This window comes from Urocitellus parryii, chromosome 2 (genome assembly GCF_045843805.1).
Source record: "Urocitellus parryii isolate mUroPar1 chromosome 2, mUroPar1.hap1, whole genome shotgun sequence".
In the NCBI taxonomy this organism is placed as follows: Eukaryota; Metazoa; Chordata; class Mammalia; order Rodentia; family Sciuridae; genus Urocitellus; species Urocitellus parryii.
This window is the reverse complement of record NC_135532.1, coordinates 92,613,859-92,634,178: the sequence shown is the minus strand read 5'-3', so window position 1 is coordinate 92,634,178 and position 20,320 is coordinate 92,613,859. Positions and strand designations below refer to the sequence as shown.

General features: G+C 42.6%; 2 protein-coding genes and 1 non-coding gene across 5 annotated transcripts in view; all 3 read left to right on the top strand.

Annotated features, from left to right (window-relative positions):
- The first annotated feature begins 942 nt into the window (after nt 1–942).
- On the top strand, nt 943–4,207 carry Camkv (CaM kinase like vesicle associated). Of its 2 annotated transcripts, XM_026383911.2 has the most exons (11): nt 943–1,037; nt 1,147–1,278; nt 1,460–1,534; nt 1,749–1,887; nt 2,034–2,154; nt 2,290–2,365; nt 2,453–2,589; nt 2,753–2,831; nt 3,053–3,140; nt 3,659–3,770; nt 3,852–4,207. In XM_026383911.2, exons 1-11 carry the CDS (start codon nt 943–945, stop codon nt 4,205–4,207), a joined length of 1,410 nt encoding a protein of 469 aa, XP_026239696.1. The 2 variants fall into 2 exon arrangements, with proteins under 2 accessions (XP_026239696.1, XP_026239695.1); XM_026383910.2 differs by having other exon boundaries at nt 3,659–4,207.
- Nucleotides 4,208–7,050: 2,843 nt separating this feature from the next.
- The window catches only part of Traip (TRAF interacting protein), a 30,260-nt gene continuing 16,990 nt past the window's right edge, over nt 7,051–20,320 (top strand). For both annotated transcript variants that reach the window (XM_077793344.1, XM_026384008.2), the window contains exon 1: nt 7,051–7,148. In XM_077793344.1, coding sequence (XP_077649470.1) covers nt 7,051–7,148 — 98 coding nt within the window. The remainder of the gene's footprint in view (nt 7,149–20,320) is intronic.
- Trnav-aac (transfer RNA valine (anticodon AAC)) lies at nt 16,949–17,023 on the top strand. The gene has a single exon. It is a non-coding gene; the product is annotated as a tRNA-Val (tRNA).

Sequence of the window (20,320 nt, the reverse complement as noted above, 5' to 3'; positions counted from 1 at the left end):
CAGTGTATCAGGCATGTCTGTTCAACCAAACTGTTTCTTAAAGGGGAGAGTTGCCCTTTACCATGTTGTTCACATCTTTGCCAATACTTGCTATCTCCAGATCTTCAGGGATGAATATCTGGTAAATGGGTGGTTATAGCTCCTTAATCAGTAAAATGGTTAAAATTTATTTTTATTTATTATTTCTTGTGGCATGGGGATTAAACCTGGGAGCACTCCATCACTGAGCTACATCCACTGCCCTTTTTATTTTTATTTATTTTTAATTTTTTTTTAGAGAGAGAGAGGAGATTTTAATATTTATTTCTTAGTTTTCGGTGGACGCAGCATCTTTATTCTATTTGTATGTGGTGCTGAGGATCGAACCCAGCGCCCCGCGCATGCCAGGCAAGCATGTTAGCGCTTGAGCCACATCCCCAGCCCCCTTTTTATGTTTTTAATTAATTAATTAATTGTTTTCAGTACTAGGAATCAAACCCAAGGCCTTGCACATGCCAGGCAAGCACTCTATCATTAAGCTACATCCCCAGTTCTTATTTTTTATTCTGAGATAGGATCTAAGTTGCCCAGGTTGCCTTTGAACTTGTAATTTTCCTGCCTCAACCTCCCAAGTAGCTAGAATTATAGGCGGGTGCCACCCTACTTGGCTAAAATAGCTAAAATTTAAAGAAGTTGTTTGATAAGTCTTCTTAAGTGTATATAATATAGAACTATTCCCTTATATATCAGCATAACACATTTGTAGTTCTGGCAGCCAAACTGAGTGATTGGATATATGGCCAGAAAAGAGAGTGGTCTCAGCCTGCTTACCTTGAGCCCTTTCTGGTGCTCTGGCTTGGCCTGAGCCAGGCTAGGGTCTCTCAAAGGCAGATCTGATGTGGGAGAAGTAGAGTGGTGTAGCTGAGCTAGATCCCCATCCTGCCCACAGCTTAGATCCTGGCAATGCCGTTTGGGTGTGTGACTCTGGGTGACAAGAAGAACTATAACCAGCCATCGGAGGTGACTGACAGATATGATTTGGGACAGGTCATCAAGACGTGAGTGCTGGGCCTGCTGGGCAAAGATGGGTGGGTGGGCAAGCAGAGGGGGCATGGAATGTACCCTACACTAAGGCCCAGGACTGAGTGGATGACCTGCCTGCTACAGTGAGGAGTTCTGTGAAATCTTTCGGGCCAAGGACAAGACTACAGGCAAGCTGCACACTTGCAAGAAGTTTCAGAAGCGGGATGGCCGCAAGGTGCGGAAGGCAGCCAAGAATGAGATCGGCATCCTCAAGATGTGAGTTGAGATCTGGTCTGGGGGCAAGGAAGGATAGGAGGCTGTAGGGAAGGGCTTAGAGGGCAGGTAGACTCAGGCAATACCATCCTCTGGCTAGTCAGTGTCCTGTGGCTGCCACAGTGACCAGGGACTCTCCTAAGGGTTCACCTAGTTCTAACTACTGACTTCTCCCCGCCTCTAGGGTGAAGCATCCCAACATCCTGCAGCTGGTAGATGTATTTGTGACTCGCAAAGAATACTTCATCTTCCTGGAGCTGTGAGTGCGGGTCTGGGATCCCAGGATTCCCTAGTCCCTGGGGTCTTTATTTGTCCTGCCCTCAGCAACTAAAGAAAGACCCCTCTCTGGACCCTTGGGGTTCTAAGTCCCTGTGCCTTGCCCAGTCAGCTGCCTGGTGAAGGGAGGCCTCCCAAACACTCCTGCCCCATCCCCAATCCTGCCCACGCCGGGCTCAGGGGCTGGTGTCCCTCAGGGCCACGGGGAGGGAGGTGTTTGACTGGATCCTGGACCAGGGCTACTACTCGGAACGAGACACGAGCAATGTGGTGCGGCAGGTCCTGGAGGCTGTGGCCTACTTGCACTCACTCAAGATTGTGCACAGGAACCTCAAGGTGAGTCAAGGATCAGAATCACTGGGTCAATTTGCAGCCAAGCTGGGGTTGGAGTGCAATGGGAAGTATCTTGGGGCATTGGTCCAGACTTTGAGGCCCTCATGGTATCCTCTTCTGCCTACCCAAATGACATGTGGCTTGAGCAGCTGGAGAACCTGGTTTACTACAACCGGCTGAAGAACTCGAAGATTGTCATCAGCGACTTCCACCTGGCTAAGCTAGAGAATGGCCTCATCAAGGAGCCCTGTGGGACCCCTGAGTATCTAGGCAAGCAGGGATGGGACAGGGGCAGGTTAGGGGAGGTCAGCCTTGAGGGAATCACTTTGGGTAGGGGGATGTCCCTATCTCAGGTAGTAGTTGTGGATGGCCTGATACTGACTAGCATTTGGACATTGTTTGTAGCCCCGGAGGTGGTAGGCCGGCAACGGTATGGACGCCCTGTGGACTGCTGGGCCATTGGTGTCATCATGTATATCCTGTGAGTGGATGGGTAGACATGCAGGCTTGCAGCTGGGTGGGGAAAGCCCTATGTCTGGCTATCTTGGGTGACTCTGCTTCCATGTAGGCTTTCAGGTAACCCACCCTTCTATGAGGAGGTAGAAGAAGATGATTATGAGAACCATGATAAGAATCTGTTCCGGAAGATCCTGGCTGGCGACTATGAGTTTGACTCTCCATACTGGGATGATATTTCTCAAGCAGGTGAGGAGATGCTCAGTATGTGGGTAGAGTGTAGGGCAGTGGGAAGGGAGGCGCTGCTCTCAGCTTCTCTGCTGGATTCTGCTCCTGCCCCCTAGCCCATTCATCACCTCTAGACAATGAGATGGGGCGCCCATGCGTAGCTCCTTCCTGGCTTTGTCCCCAGCCAAAGACTTGGTCACAAGGCTGATGGAGGTGGAGCAAGACCAGCGGATCACTGCAGAAGAGGCTATCTCCCATGAATGGTGAGCAAGGCCCAGGAGAGAACTGAAGGAGGAGAGTCCAGGCTTCTCTTGACTTCTATTCCCCTCATACCTAAATGTCCCCATCCCTGAGGCCTTGACCCAAGTTCCTGCCAGCCCACAGGCTTTGCTTGGTAGTCTTGGATCCTGTAGTGGGAGGACTGGACAGAATCTTCCCAAAGACCCATATCTCTCAGATCCAGATGTACTTGTACCCTTCCCAGGATTTCTGGCAATGCTGCTTCTGATAAGAACATCAAGGATGGTGTTTGTGCCCAGATTGAAAAGAACTTTGCCAGGGCCAAGTGGAAGGTAAGTTTTGATTGTTCTCTTTCTTGGCCCAGTCCTAAGTGTTCTTTCTGATACCCAGTTTCTTGCCCATACCATACCTCTGCAAAACCATAGACAAGCTTTCTTTAGGTTCTCATGAATGGCTGTCATGGCCTTAAGCGGAGTACTGAGCAGTTGGATCCCTGGTCTAAGGTGGTCAGAAGTAGCTGGGGTACCATGGAAGGGGCTGGGTTTAGCAATTGCCAGGGATTGGATCCAGCTAGCCTCACCTTGAGTTTCTTTTTTTTATTATTTTTTTTATTGGTTGTTCACAACATTACAAAGCTCTTGACATATCATATTTCATACATTAGATTGAAGTGGGTTATGAACTCCCAATTTTACCCCAAATGCAGATTGCAGAATCATGTCGGTTACACATCCACAATTTTATATAATGCCCAATTAGTAATTGTTGTATTCTGCTACCTTTCCTATCCCCTACTATCCCCCCTCCCCTCCCCTCACCTTGAGTTTCTCCTCCACTGTCCTCCTTTCAGAAAGCTGTCCGAGTGACCACCCTCATGAAACGGCTCCGGGCACCAGAGCAATCTGGCACAGCTGCAGTGCAGTCTGGCTCAGCCACAGACACTGCCACCCCTGGGGCTGCAGGTGGGGCTGCAGCTGCAAGTGGATCTGCCACAGAGGGTGATGCTGCATGTGCTACCAAGAGTGAAAATGTGGCCTCTGCAGACCGTAGTGCCACCCCAGCCACAGATGGCAGCACCACTCCAGCCACTGATGGGAGTGTCACTCCAGCCACTGATGGGAGCATCACCCCAGCCACTGATGGCAGTGTCACCCCAGCCACTGACAGAAGCGCTACTCCAGCCACGGATGGGAGAGCCACTCCAGCCACAGAAGAGAGCATGGTGCCCACCACCCAAAGCAGTGTCACACCAGCTGCCAAGGCAGCTGCCACCCCTGAGCCGGCTATGGCCCAGCCGGACAGCACAACCTTAGAGGGTGCCACAGGCCAGGCTGTACCCTCTAGTAAAGAAGGGGCTACTGGCTATGCCCAGGAGTCTGGAAGAGAGGAGACCAGCTGAGTGGGCAGTCTGGTGGGGGATGGGGGGCGGGCAGGAGGGTGGGAGAGTGAATGAGGGGCTTTTCATTGTACATAGAGTCACTGGCATGATGCCCTTGCTCCCCCAAGCTCCCCATCCTAGTGGGGCATTCCTGGGGGCCACGGGAGAGCAGTCTTGTCTCCTGTGTGTATGTGCGAGTGGTGGGCAGGCCAGAGGCAGGGCCAGCCCCAACCCCTGCATGGATACCTTGTGGCTTTTCTGTCTGTTGCTACCTTCATGAATTTTTGTTCCTTGTGGGATGCTGCTCTAGGGATCTCAGGGGGTCCCTGCTCTCTTTCTCCTTCCCTTCCTGCCTCATCATTCACCCAGGCAGGCCCTGCAGGTTCCATACTTTCCCAGGCCCTAAATTGAGTGGCCTTGCCCTGAGAGCTGGTCCTCCAGCGAGGCCCTGTCAGTGGTGTTAGGCTCCTACATATGAAGGTGTGTACCTGTGGTATGTGGGCTGCTTTAGGAGTAGACGCTGGCTAGTACAGAGCATCCAAAAATCTAGGGCAGTTTGCTTTAAATCAAGATTGGTCATGTGTTGGCTGGGGGCACTAAATGCTAGCTGTGGGGGTCCTTAGAAATACGAGCGATGATAAGAGAATGAGTAGGAGGGTAGAAGCTTCCATCTTTGTCCCTGGGAAGGCCCTCCTGAGACGCTTGTGTTATTTCTTGCCCTCTTGAGTCCTGCAGTGGGTTTCCCTGTACCCTGAACCTCTTGGGCCTCTACGGGAAAGGAGAAGCAATTAGGATGTGGCAATGAGACCTGGTAGAACATAGTAGAGGACTAGCACCCAGTGCCCCAGCCTAGCTGGATCCTTACCATGGGCTAAACAGGGAGGGCTGATGTCCCCATTCTCTTTCTGTATGCTAACCCTGCACAGGCTCAGCCCATAAGTCTTCTCTATCCCAGGGGGGCTGCTGATTAGTGATAATCCTTAGTATGATCTGGGGGTTTGCCCTTCAGAGGGGTGGATTTTCTGCTCTCAGTTTAACAAGAACATGGAGAAGATCCTTCTCTGTTTTTACTGTTGCTTCTATCAGAGGCCTAGGGGCCTCTGAGCCATGTTAAGTTGCTTTTGCTGGGATGAAGAAGTATAAGACTCCCTAGTACCCTGAGGGAGGTTCCTGACAGGTGCCCTTTGTCAGACACTACCACAGCCTGGACAGGCAACCATACTGGTCCTCGCCCTTGCTTGGCATTCCATGGTGGTCCTGCCATTCTCCTTGCATGCCTGTGGGTCTGCTCTGGTACGTGAAGGTTGGTGGGCTAATTGTGTGCCTGCTGAACCTGGCAAATAAACGTCACCCTGCAAAGCCTCTGGCCACCCTCTTGCCTTTGCTTCCTCTGTCCTACCAAGGAAGAGTCCCTGGAAGGCAGTGGGGAGGGGAGAGGCTGGGAGAAGGTTCACAGGTAGTAGCTGATGCTCAGTAGATTGCTTGAGCTGAGAGTGAAGGTTACTCTCAACCAGTTGATCCACAAAGGTGGTGGTGGGTGTCCTCTGGACTCTAGAAATCCATGTGGGTGGTGCATTCTGAGCTAGATATGGGCCCAGGAATACCTCCTGGGCTGAAAGCTCAAGTAAGGGCTGCTGTTCTGACTTCTGTTGATTAAAGGAGCCTTTGTCTTAACTTGGGTACAGAGCCAGAACCCATCCAGGGCCAACCACCACAGCAAGCAACCTTGCTCATAGCCTAAGTGGGCTTTCCTTAGCTGGGGAGAAGGTATAGGATGGGCATTGCACAAAGGTTCTATACTGCTGTGTGTTGATTCCTTCCTGTGAACACCTGTGCTTTCCACATAGGCCCAATGGGATTTTGCTCCATGGCTTCTTCAGCTCATGGGGCGCTGCACAAAGTTTCTTCAGGAGAGAGAGTAACCCTGTCAAAACGACTGAAGATCCCAAAGTAGTCTTGCTCTAGCCCAGAGCTGAACTCACCAGGGTTGCTGCTTTCTCAGGGAGAATCTCAAAGAATAACTTATTCTTTTGTGGGAATAATAAAAAGGGTTGTTAGTTCCTGGTCTTCGAAGCATTTGTGCCTCCAAAATTGCAACCCTTCTACATTCTCAGGCATGAATCCTGGGAGCTGAGAGCTAAATTAAATTACTGGCCCTAGTATCTCCAAACCCGGGGATCATTAGCTCTTACTTAGATAAAGCCAAGGTTACTGTGGGTCGTGCTGGTTGGTTGGGCCATACATATCCATCTTTCCAAGATCACTAATAATCTTAGGCTGAGAGGGTGGGGCATTCTTTTGGTCTGGGAACTATAAGCTGCCAGTGCGCGTTCTATAAGCGGAACTATAAGAGGTTCAGCACTGCCCAGAAACCCGGGGACCCATGGGGACCACGGTTCCATTCCCTTGTGGCTGCAGTCTTGACTTTCCCTGAGTGCTGAAAGAAGAGACAGCCCAGGCCTGGTCATTTTGCGCCAGTTTGGTACCACAACAGCCAGCTTTGCTTGGAAGAAGGGTTATCTCGCAGCGTCGCTGCTTTCCGCCCTAATCCAAGGCAGTGCCCTTTGTCTCAGGAGTTGGTGGAGGTGTCCAAAAACCGCTTAAGAGCCACCGCGCTCAATCCCAGGATTCTCTATGGTCGAGGGCCGCTAAACCTCATCAATGGTCCCGCCCCGCCGGGATTTAATCCAATCAGAGCCAAACATTCGGGCTCTTTTCCCGGTTTGGTGTCGTCATTTCCGGTTTATTCCCGGAAGTCGTGCTGTGGAGCCAAATTTGAAGCAGGCTGAGACCCGGGGGCGCGGCCACGAAGTTGGACCTGTTGCAGTTTCCTTGGCTACCTGGTCCGCTTGAGTCCAGCCATCATGCCTATCCGTGCCCTGTGCACTATCTGCTCGGACTTCTTCGACCACTCCCGCGACGTGGCGGCCATCCACTGTGGACACACCTTCCACCTTCAGTGGTGAGTGACAGCGGTGTACGGGCCCACGCTTGCCCTGGTACTGCTTCGGGGCCTTAGGGTGTCTGACCTTCAGGCAACCCATACTCGAAGCCCAGATGGGCGGTGAGGACCTCAATAGGCTGAGCTCCGCGGGAGCTTCCAGACCTGGGCTGAAGTGGGTAAGGCGGAGGTGATAACTGAGCCCCCAGGGGGCAGAATTGGTGTAGTGAAGAGAGTAGGGGCTTCCATGAAACTTAACAGGCTTCTGACCACCCAAAAGGTTTTGTTGTGGATTGATTCTGTCTAGAATCATCTCATGAGCCAAATACACCAGTTTATGCACCATGCCAGCGAACTCGATTTAATATGGAAAGGCAAGGAGATAATTCCCTATCAAGGAATCCTGCTGACTATATAGGACCATTTTGTTGAGTGTAATAGTAATAGTCACAGGGAACTCGTAGGACCAAAGGCCTCAGGGAGCAGGTAGCTAGGCATCATCTTGATAGCTACAGGGTGCCCCTTACTTGCAAAGCTCAGGGTTTCTGATGGCTTGAGCCCCATGCTGAGGGAACCATTGTTGTTTGATTAGAAACGAAAGATCACTTCTTAAAATATTTTATTTACTGTTATATCCTCTGTTTTCTAACTTTTCACTTTAGTCTTTTCTGTGTATTCATGTTTTACATGTGAAAACAACCTTTAGTTGGACTTTAAAAATCTCCTCTTATAATCTTTGTATTTAACTGGACCATTTAGTCTACTTAAAATGTTGCAATGGGGATGCAGTGGCAGACAGGAGGATCACATGTTCAAGGCTTAGTGAGGGGCTGGGGATGTGGCTCAAAGCGTGCAGCCCGGGTGTCATCCTCAGCACCACATACAAACAAAGATGTTGTGTCTGCCGAAAACTAAAAAATAAATATTAAAAAATTCTCTCTCTCTCTCTCTCTCTCTCTCTCTCTCTCTCTCTCTCTCTTAAAAAAAAAAAAGGCTTAGTGAGACCCTGTCTCAAATTTTAAAAAATAATAAAAAATAGATGGAAATGTAACTCAGTGGTACAAACCTCTCCCCACCACCACCACCATTGTTCATTCCCTAGTAACAAAAAAATAATGATAATTATAAAATTATAATAATGCAATTAATGAAGATTAAGTATCCTATTTGGTGTTTTCTGTTTTGTTTGGCCTGTTTCTTATTTACTCCTTTCTTGTTTTAATTTGAATTGGTTACATATTTTGTATTGCTCCTTTTTTCCCCTGAATGATTTTGGAAAACATATACCCCATTTTCATTCTTTTAGTAATTATACTATATATAGTCTTAACATACCAAATTCAAAATTAATCAACACCTTTTTCACTTGCCAGGTAACTCAGAGTTTAGAATACTAACACACTCTTTTTTTTTAATGTATTTTTTATTTATAACTGGGCACAACATCTTTATTTATTTGTTATGTGGTGCGAGGATTGAACCCAGGGCCTCCCATGTGCTGAAGGAGCAGTCTACTGCTGAGCTACCACCCCAGCCCCCTAACACACTCTTTCTACATTATTGTTTTCTGAGTAATAAACTTTTTGTTTATAATAATTTTTTATTTACAGACAAGTTGTAAAGATAGTACAGGTAGTATTTATTTATTTATTTTTCTAGTACTAGGGATTGAAAACAGAGGCACTTAAACCACTGAGCCACATCCCTAGCCCATTTTATTTTTTTTAAAAAAAAAGAGAGAATTTTTTAATATTTATTTTTTTTAGTTTTCGGGGGACACAACATCTTTGTTTGTATGTGGTGCTGAGGATAGAACCTGAGCCGAATGCATGCCAGGCAATCGCACTACCGCTTGAGCCACATCCCCAGCCCCTAGCCCATTTTTTACATTTTATTTAGAGGCAGGGTCTCACTGAGTTGCTCAGTGCCTCATCATTGCTGAGGTTGGCTTTGAACTTGAGATCCTCCTGCCTCAGCCTCCCAAGCTGCTGAGATTATAGGCATGAGCCACCTCACCCAGCAGGGTTTTTTTTTTAATTAATTAGTTAATTAATTAATTTTTATGTGGTGCTGAGGATCGAATCCACGGCCTCACATATGCTAGGCAAGCACTCTACTGCTGAGCCACAACCCCAGCCCAGTTTTTTTTTTAACTTATTTTTTATTTTTTAGTTGTGGTTGGACTCAATACCTTTATTTTATTTATTTTTATGTGGTGCTGAGGATGGAACCTAGGGCCTTGCACGTGCTAGGCGGACACTCCACCACTGAGCCGCAACTTTAGCCCCAGTTTTTTTTTTTTTTTAATGAAGAGTCCCAGTCAAGTGTTTTGTAGAATGTCTGTCAACTTGAGTTTTTCTGATATTTTCTCATGATTTGACTGGGATTACAGGTTTTGGGGAAGTATGCTGTAGAGGTAAGGTGCTCTTCTCATGGTATCTTATTTCGGGGTACATGCTAACAACATACTTATCTCTGATGGTATTAACCATGATCCCTTAGTTAAGGTGGTGTCTACCAGATTTCTCCATCATGAAGTTATTATTTTTCTTTCAAAATTCTGTTCTTTAGAAGCAAATTACAGGACCAATTCATACTCAAGTAGAAAGGAATTAAGCTCTACACTATTTGGAATTCTTTGTAAGGAATTTGGTATTTTCTCTGTTTATTCAGTCATCTATGTAATGGGCTTATATGTTTTTTTGGATATATACTTGGGAATGGATAGGCTGACACATGGGAATTCTATGTTTAGCTTTTAGCTTTTGAGGAATTGCATACTATTTTCCATAGCAACTGTATCTTTTTTATTTTTTTCCCCTTTTTGAGATGGGGTCTAATTATGTTGTTCAGGCTGATCTTGAACATCACTTTAGTTTCTTTCATTTTGTTTATTTATTATTTCGATGTTGTTTGTTTATTTATGATTTGTTTATTATGATTTCTGGTGTTGGGATTAACCTAGGACAATTATGAACTCTACAACAACTGAGCTACACTACTACTTGCATCTTTTTAAATTCCCACTAAAAATACATGAGGTTTCTACAACACTTGTCATTTTTCCATCTTGTTTTTGTTTTTGTTTTCTTCAGTGTTGGAGATTGAATCTGGGGCCTTATACACCTGGAACTTGCTCTACTACTGAGCCACACACATGGCCCTCCATTTTTGGATAACAGCTATCCTAGTGGATTTAACATGACATTTTGCTTACTACCTTCCCTCCCTCCCTCCCTTTCTCCCTTCCTCTCTTCCTCCCTTTGTTCGTTCATTCCTTCCTTCCTTCCTCCCTCCCTCCCCTCCTTCCTCCCTCCCCTCCTTCCTTCCTTCCCTCCATCCCACAGGGGCACTTAATTCACTAAGCTATATCCCAGGCCCCTTTTTTTCCCTTTTGAAACAGGGACTCATTAAGCTGCTTAAGGCCTTGCTGAATTGCTGAGGCTGGCTTTGAACATGCAATACTCCTTCCTCAGCCTCCTGAGTCATTGGGATTATAGGCATGTGCCATGGAATCCTGCTATCCCCTACCCTTTCTATTGTGTGTGTGTGTGTGTGTGTGTTTGTTTGGTATTGGGAATTGAACTCAGGAGCACTCAACACTGAGCCACATCCCCAGCCCTATTTTGTATTTTATTTAGAGACAGGGTCTCACTGAGTTTCTTAGCAACTTGCTAAGTTGCTGAGACTGGCTTTGAACTTGTGATATTCCTGCCTCAGCCTTCCAAGACACTGGGATTACAGGCATGCACCACTGCGCCCAGCTCTGTTTTATTTCTAGATGGTGTCTTACTAAATTGCTTAGGGCCTCCCTGAATTGCTAAGGCTGGCCTTGAATTTGAGAGCCTCCTACCTCATTTTCCTGAGTTGCTGGGATTACAGGCACACACCTCCATGCCTTTTTTAAATTTAATTTTGGCAAAATATGCACAAATGCATGTCATAAAAACTACCATTTTTCATTTATTTATTTTTGTCCTTTTATAGATTGAACTTGGGAGCATTCTACCTCTGAGCTACATCTGTAGGACTCAGTCTCCCAAGTGACTGGGATTACAGGCCTGTACCACTGTGCCTAGCTCCTTTGAATAAATTTTTTTTTTTTTTTTTTTTTTTTGGTATTGGAGATTGAACCCAGTGGTATTTAACCACTAAGCCACATCCCCATCCCTTTTTATTAGGTATTTTGAGACAGGATCACCCTAACATGCTTAAGATTTTGCTAAATTATTGAAGCTTGCTTTGAAATCGTGATCCTCCTGTTCAGCCTCCCAAGCCGCTGGGAGTACAGGCGTGTGCCACCATGCCCAACTTCAATAATTTAAAAAAGTATATTTTTAGTTATAGATGGATGTGAAACCTTTTATCTATCTATCTATCCATTTATTTATTTAGTTAGTTAGTTAGTTTTAGGTGGCCATAATATCTTTATTTTATTTTTATGTGGTGCTGAGGATTGAACCCAGTGCCTCACGTGTGCTAGGTGAGCACTCTACCACTTGAGCCACAACCCCAGCCCTTTTATTTTTTTATGTGGTACTGAGGGATCAAACCCAGTGCCCCATGCATGCTAGGCAAGTGCTCTACCACTGAGCTACAACCTCAGCTCTCAGTAGTTTTTTTTTTTTATATATATATGTATTTTTAGTTGTAGTTGGACACAATACCTTTATTGTATTTATGTGGTGCTGAGGATCGAACCCAGGGCCCCACACATGCAAGATGAGCACTCTACCACTGAGCCCCAGCCCCTCAATATTTTTTTTTAAATATTTATTTATTTTTTTTTAGTTTTCGGTGGACACAACATCTTTGTTTGTATGTGGTGCTGAGGATCGAACCCGGGCCGCACGCATGCCAGGCGAGCGCGCTACTGCTTGAGCCACATCCCCAGCCCCTCAATAGTTTTTAAGTGTACAATTCTTTGGCATTAAGCACATTCACACCATTGTGCAACCATCACCACTATTTTTTTTTTTTTAAGAGAGAGTGAGAGAGGAGAGAGAGAGAGAGAGAGAGAGAATTTTTTTTTTTAATATTTATTCTTTAGTTCTCGGCGGACACAACATCTTTGTTTGTATGTGGTGCTGAGGATCGAACCCGGGCCGAACGCATGCCAGGCGACCGCGCTACCGCTTGAGCCACATCCCCAGCCCTTCATCACCACTATTTTTTTTCATGGATTCTATGGAGATACTTTTATTATACAGGTTCATATGCATACAATTATTTGGGAAACATTTATAGGCATGAAGCTCAATTCCAAATCTCCATTTTACCCACACAAACTATTCATCTTAGGGTTCAGCCCCGCAGGATTGAGATGCAAAAAGTTATTGCTTTCTGAACAGAGAGCTCCAATTAAATAGCATCTTCCAAACCAAGAACAAAGCCCTGTATTCTCTTAATTCTTCATACCCTGCATACAGATGAATAAAATCTTTTCAACAACTATTTTTTAAATTCTTTTTAAAATTTGTTCTAATTAAGTTATATATGACAAAAGGCTGCATTTTGACATACATAAATGCAGTATAACTTCTTATTCTTCTGGTTGTACATGATGTAGAAATACACTGATCGTGTAATCACATATGCACATAGGGTAATAATTTCCTATTCATTCTACTATTCTTCCTACCTCCACACCCCCTCCCCTCCTTACACTCCCCTCTGTCTAATCCAGAGTACTTCCATTCTTCCCTAGCCCCACACATTGTGAATTAGTGTCTGTATATCAGAGAAAACATTCCGCTTTTGGCTTTTGGGATTGGCTTATTTCGTTTAGCATAATAGTCTCCAGCTTCATGCATTTACCAGCAAATGCTGTAATTTTATTTTTCTTTAAGGCTGAGTAATATTCCATTGTGTATATATACCACATTTCCCTTATTCATTCATCTGTTGAAGGACACCTAGGTTGGTTCCATAGTTGTTGTGAATTGAGCTGCTATAAACATTAATGTGGCTGAGTCACTGTAGAATGCTGATTTAAGTCCTTTGGATATAAACTAAGGAATGGGATAACTGGGTCAAATAGTGGTTTCATTCCAAGTTTTCTGAGGCATCTCCATACTGCTTTCCATAATGGTTGTACCAATTTGCAGCCCCACCAGCAATATATGAGTGTACTTTTTCCCCACATCCTCATCAACATTTACTGTTGCTTGTATTCTTTTTTTTTTTTTTTTTTTCTTTTTAGTTTTGGGAATTGAACTCAGGGGCACTCAACCACTGAGCCACATCCCCAGCCCTCTGTTGTGTTCTATTTAGAGACAGGGTCTCACTTAGTTCCACTAAGTGCCAACTCACTTAGTGAGTTGCTTAGTGCCTCACTAAGTTGCTGAGGCTGGCTTTGAACTTATGATCTTCCTGTCTCAGCCTCCTGAGCCGCTGGGAATACAGGCTTACACCACTGCACCTGGTGCTTGTATTCTTGATAATTGCCATTCTGATGGAAGTGAGTTGAAATCTCAGTGTAGTTTTGATTTGCATTTCTCTAATTGCTAGAGATGTTGAACATTTTTTCATGTATTTGTTGATCAATTATATTTCTTCTGTGAAGTGTCAATTTCTTAGCCCAATTATTGATTGAGTTATTTAGTTTTTTTTTGGTGTTAATTTTTTGAGTTCTTTATATATCCTGGAGATTGATGCTTTCTCTGAGGTGCATGTGGTAAAGATTTTTTTTTTCCCATTATCTAGTTTCTCTCTTCACGTTATTGAGTTTTTCCTTTGCTGTGAAAAATCCTTTTAGTTCGATTCCATCCCATTTATTGATTCTTTTTTTTTTAATTTTTAATATTTATTTTTTTAGTTTTCGGCGGACACAACATCTTTGTATGTGGTGCTGAGGATCGAACCTGGGCCGCACGCATGCCAGGAGAGCTTGCTACCGCTTGAGCCACATCCCCAGCCCCCATTTATTGATTCTTGATTTAGGAGTCTGGTTAAGGAATTCAATTCCTAAGCCAACATGGTGAAGATTTGGCAGATTTGGCCTACTTTTTATTCTGTTAAGTGCAGGGTCTCTTTTCTAGTATCTAAGTCCTTTATCCACTTTGAGTTGTTTTGTGCAGGGTGAGAGAGAGGGGTTTAATTTCATTTCGCTATATACGGATTTCCAGTTTTCCCAGAACTATTTATTGAAGAGACTATCTTTTCTCCAATGTATGTTTTTGGTGCTTTTGTCTAGTGTGATATTACTATATTTATGTGGGTTTCTTTGTGTCTTCCATTCTGAACCATTGGTCTACATATCTCTTTTGGTGCCAATACCATGCCATTTTTGTTACTATGGCTCTGTAGTATAATTTAAAGTCTGGTGTTGTGATGCCTCCTGTTCATTTTTCTTTCTAAGGATTGCTTTGGCTATTCTGTGTCTCTTATTTTTCCAAATGAATTCATGATTGCTTTTTCTATTTCTATGAAGAATGTCAATGGGATTTTAATAGGAATTGCACTAAATCTGTATAATGCTTTTGCTAGTATAACCATTTTGATAATGTTAATTCTGCCTATTTAAGAGCATGGGAGAGCTTTCCATCTTCTAAGGTCTTCTTTTATTTCTTTCTTTAGTGTTCTGTAATTTTCATTGTAGAAGTCTTTTACCTCTTTTGTTAGATTAAGTCCCAGATTCTTTTTTTTTTGAGGCTATTGTGAATGGATGGGGTAGTTTTCTTAGTTTCTCTTTCAGTGGATTCATCACCGATGTGTAGGAACACATTTGATTTATGGGTGTTAATTTTTTTTTTTTTTTTAAAGAGAGAGTGAGAGAGGGGAGAGAGAGGGAGAGAGAGAGAGAGAGAATTTTTTTTTTTTTTAATATTTATTTTTCAGTTCTCGGCGGACACAACATCTTTGTTGGTATGTGGTGCTGAGGATCGAACCCGGGTCGCACGCATACCAGGCGAGCGCGCTACCACTTGAGCCACATCCCCAGCCCTATGGGTGTTAATTTTATATCCTGCTACTTTGCTGAATTAATTTATTAGTTTTAAAGTTTTCTGGTGGAATTTTTTGGATCTTCTAAATATAGAATCATGTTGTCAAATAGTGATTGTTTGAGTTCTTCTGAAAAGAACTTTTTTTTTTTTTTTTTTTTTTAAAGAGAGAGTGAGAGAGGAGAGAGAGAGAGAGAGAGAGAGAGAAAGAGAGAATTCTTAATATTTATTTTTTAGTTCTCGGCGGACACAACATCTTTGTTGGTATGTGGTGCTGAGGATCGAACCCGGGCCGCACGCATGCCAGGCATGGCGTGCTACCGCTGGAGCCACATCCCCAGCCCTGAAAAGAACTTTTCTTGTTTCTTATTTTGTTTCAATTTTTCTCAATTTAGCATGATGTTGGCCTTGGGTTTAGAATATATAGCTTCTATAATGTTGAGGTATGTTTCTACTATCCCTAGTTTTTCTAGTATTTTGAGCATGAAGAGGTGCTGTATTTTTTTAAATTAATTAATTAATTAATTTTTAGTTGTAGTTGGACACAATATCTTTACTTTATTTATTTTTATGTGGTGCTGAGAATCAAACCCAGGGCCTCACATGTGCTGGGTGAGCACTCTACCACTGAGCCACAACCCCAGCCCCAGGAGGTGCTGTATTTTGTCAAATGCTTTTTCTACATCTTTTGAGATGATCATATAATTCTTATCTTTAAGTCTTATTGATGTAATGAATTACGTCTATTGATTTCCATATGTTGAACCAATCTTGCATCCCCAGGATGAACCCCACTTGATCATGGTGCACTATCTTTTAAAGATGTTTTTATTTGAAATTTGCCAGAATTTTATTGAGAATTTTTGCATCTATGTTCATCAAGAATATTGGTCTGAAGTTTCCTTTCCTTGATGTATTGGTGTTAATTATTCTTTGAAGGTTTTGTAGAACATGGCTGAGAATCCGTCTGGTCCTGAAGCTTTTCTTAATTGATAGGCTTTTTTCTTTCTTTTTTTTTTTTTTGGTGGTGCTGGGGATTGAACCCAGGGCTTTGTACATGCAAGGCAAGCACTCTACCAACTGAGCTATATCCCCAGCCCCAATTGATAGGCTTTTGATGAAATCTTCTATTTTGTTGTTTGAAATCGATCTGTTTAAATCATATATGTCCTTCTGATTCAATATGGGTAGGTCATATGTCTCTAGAAATTTGTTGATGTCTTCAAGATTTTCTATTTTATTGAAGTATGAATTTTCACAATAGTTTCTGATTAACTTCTGTATTTCAGTAGTGTCCATCATGATATTTCCTTTTTCATCACAAATTTTAGTAATTTGAATTTTCTTTCTCTTTCTGTTCATTAGTGTGTCTAAGGGTTTATCAAAGAACTAACTTTTTGTTTTGTCCATTTTTTGAATTGTTTCTTTTGTTTCAATTTCACTTATTTCACCTCTGATTTTAATTATTTCCTGTCTTAACTGCTTTTAATGTTGATTTGTTCTTTTTCTAGGGCGTTGAGATGTAATGTTAGGTCTTTATTTGTTGACTTTCTATCTTTTAATGAAAGAGCTCAATGCAGTGAACTTTCCTCTTAGTATTGCCTTCATAGTGCTAAGATTTTGACATGTTTTATCACTATTCTAATTTACTTCTAAGTATTTTTTTATTTCATCCCTAATTTCTTATGCTATTCATTTGTGATTCAATAGTGTATTTAGTCTCCAGATGTTAAAAGTAGCTTCTAGTTTTTATTTTATCATTGATTTCTAATTTCATTCCATTATGATCTGATAGAATTCAGGGTATTAACTCTTTTTTTTTTTTTGTATTTGTTAAGAGTTGTTTTGTGGCATAAAATATTGTCTAGTTTAGGGGCTGGGGATATATAGCTCAGTTGGTAGAGTGTTTGCCTAACATGCATAAGGCCCTGGGTTCAATCCCCAGCACCACCACCACCAAAAAAAAAAAAAAAAAAAAAGATATTGTCTATTTTATTTTATTTTATTTTTTAAAGAGAGTGAGAAAGGAGAGAGAGAGAGAGAGAGAGAGAGAGAGAGAGAGAGAGAGAATTTTTAATATTTATTTTTTAGTTCTCGGCGGACACAACATCTTTGTTGGTATGTGGTGCTGAGGATCGAACCCAGGCTACCGCTTGAGCCACATCTCCAGCCCGATATTGTCTATTTTAGAGAAGGATCTGTGTGCTGCTGAGAAGAAAGTATAATCGCTCCGTGATGAACAGTATTTTAAAAAAGCCTTTGATGGGGCTGGGGATGTGGCTCAAGCGGTAGCGCGCTCGCCTGGCATGCGTGCGGCCCGGGTTCGATCCTCAACACCACATACCAACAAAGATGTTGTGTCTGCCGAGAGCTAAAAAATAAATATTTAAAAAAAAAAAAAAAAAAGCCTTTGGTTGGGTGCAGTGTTGCAATGCCTATAATCCCAGTGGCTTGGAAGTTTGAGGCAGGATTTGCAAGTTCAAAGCTAGCCTCAGCAATGGCGGAGCACTAAGCAACTCAGTGAGACCCTGTCTCTAAATAAAAATACAAAATAGCACTGGGGATATTAGCTCAGTGGTTGAATGCCCCTGAGTTCAATTCCCAGTACCCCCCAAAATAAAAAATAATAAAAAAGCTTTCGTTTTCCCGAATTGAAATTCTATACTCCCTAAACAGTAATTCCCAATTGTTCCCTGTCCCAAAGCCCTGGTAATCACCTTTCTACTTTCTATCTCTATAACTTTGACTTCTCTAAGTACTTCATTTAAGTGCAATCATAGTATATTTACCTTTTTGTAACAGGCTTACTTCTCTTAGCATAATGTCTTCATGGTTCATCCATGTTAATTGTAGCATATGTCAGGATTTATTTTTCCGTTTTCTTTTTTTTTTTTTGGGTGGTGCTGTGGGTTAAACCCAGGGCTTCTCACATTATAAACTCATTATTATAAACTCAATTGCTTAAAACAACACAAATTTATTACATTGTAGTTCTCGAGGTCAGAAGTCTTACATTAGGTCTTATTAGGTTAAACTCTAAGCATGAGTAGGGGTACCTTTCTCAGTTCATGGCCGTTTTGCCATCTTCAAAGTCGATGGGCTGGGGATGTGGCTCAAGCGGTAGCGCACTCGCCTGGTATGCGTGCAGGCCCAGGTTCCATCCTCAGCACCACATACAAACAAAGATGTTGTGTCCGCCGATAACTAAAAAATAAATATTAAAAAATTCTCTCTCTCTCTCTCCTCTCTCTATCTTAAAAAAAAAAAAAAAGTCAATAGCATTTTACCATCAAACCTTTCTAAATGACTCGACATTCCTGTCTTACTTATAAGGGTCCTTGTGATAATTACCCCACCTCAGCGCTGGGGATACAGTTCAGTGATAAAGCACTTACCTAGCATGTGTGAGGTCCTGGGTTCAATCTCTACACCACAAAAACAAAACAAACAAAATAAAGCAAAACCCTTCCCATCCCATGAAGTACACCTGTAATCCCAGAGGCTGAGGCGGAAGAATTTCGAGTTCAAAGCCAGTCTTAGCAACCTGTCGAGGCCCTAATCAACTCAGTAAGACCCTGTCTCTAAATAAAATATAAAAAGAGGGCTGGGGAGGGCTGGGATGTGGCTCAAGCGGTATCGAGCTCGCCTGGCATGCGTGCGGCCCGGGTTCGATCCTCAGCACCACATACAAACAAAGATGTTGTGTCCGCGGAAAACTAAAAAATAAATATTAAAAAAAAAAGAGGGATGGGGAAGTGACTCAATGGCTAAGCACCCCTGGGTTCAAAACCTTCCCATCTCAAGATCCTTAACTCAATCACATCTGCAAATTTCCTCTTGCTACAATAAGCTAACATATTCACAGGTTTTAGGGGTTAGGATGTGAACTTTTTTGGTGGAGGTAGTGTTCGTACCACTTTCTTTCCAGAACTTCCATTTACACATTTACTAGCGCTTCTCTGAGTATCTTCTATGTCTTTTATCATCTCTACATTTTTTTGTCTTTAATTCTTGAGGTTTCTTCTGATTTATCTTTCATTGTACTAATTCTTGAGCTTTGTTTAAACTGCCATTAAACCCCCTCATTGACTTAAGTTTTGGCTGGTTTTCAGTTTTAGGATTTCCATTTGGTTCTTTTTGTTGTTTTTATTATTGAGATGGAGTCTTACTATGTTGCCCAGGCTAGTCTCAAACTTGTGAGCTCAAGCAATCTACTTGCCTGTAGCTAGGACTGCATGCATGTGCTGATATATCTGGCTTTGTTTGGTTCTTTTAAAATTGTGCTATGTTGGTGCTGGGGTTGTGGCTTAGTGGTAGAGCACTCACCTAGCATGTTGTGAGGCACTGGGTTCGATCCCCACCACCACATAAAAATAAATAAATAAAATAAAATTTTTCTATGTTGCTGTTTAGCTTCTGATTCTGTACTGATGTTTATTTTTTTAAACATAATACGTTTGGTGTGTGTCTGACAATTCTAATACATGTCTGTGGACATATGCTTTTTTCCTGTGTGCCTGTTTACTTTTTACAACATTTTTTCTATTGAAGTATAATGTAGTTATAGACAAATATACATATAATCAGTGTATGGCCTGCAGTATTTTCACAAACAACATATTCACATAACTAGAATTCAGATCCAGAAACAAGCTTGGGATGTAGCTCAGTGGTGGAACATTTGCTTAGTATATATGTGCAAGGCGCTGGATTTGTATTTGATCATCCCCAGAACTGAAAACAAAATTTAAAAAAAAGAAGAAAGGAAGAAAGGGAAGCATAGTATTATCATATCTAGAAATGTCTTTATATACTCTTAACTACTCCTACCAACCTAACCCTCCTTAAGTCCCCCATATGAAGGAAACCACTGTCTTCAGAATATAGATGAATTTTGCCTATATTTTTCCTTTATGTAAATGGAATTTTCAAAATGTATTTTTTGTGTGTATCTGATTTATTTGCCTATGTGTTATATTTTTCTGATTTATCCATAATGATTTTTAGTTGTTTCATTCATTCTCCTTGCGTATTATATTCTACTGTGCCTGATTGGCTTAGATTATATGTTGTACATGTTATTCAAAAGTGGATACCTAGGATGATGGTATTATCTTCCAGAGAAGACTTTGTAAATTTAAGATTTGTGTTTTGATGGACCACACAGATAGATAGAAAGCTAACCTCTATTTACTTGTACCATCTAAGTATAGCCTTTGGGGTCCTAGCTTAAAGTAAGTGTATTATCAG

Bases quoted from the DNA above. Each gene is read 5' to 3' on its own strand.
- Camkv (XM_026383910.2), top strand. From the start codon at position 943: ATGCCGTTTGGGTGTGTGACTCTGGGTGACAAGAAGAACTATAACCAG. The intron at 2,366-2,452 runs GTGAGTGGATGG...GCTTCCATGTAG, and splicing joins GGTGTCATCATGTATATCCT to GCTTTCAGGTAACCCACCCT. The intron at 2,832-3,052 runs GTGAGCAAGGCC...TACCCTTCCCAG, and splicing joins GAGGCTATCTCCCATGAATG to GATTTCTGGCAATGCTGCTT.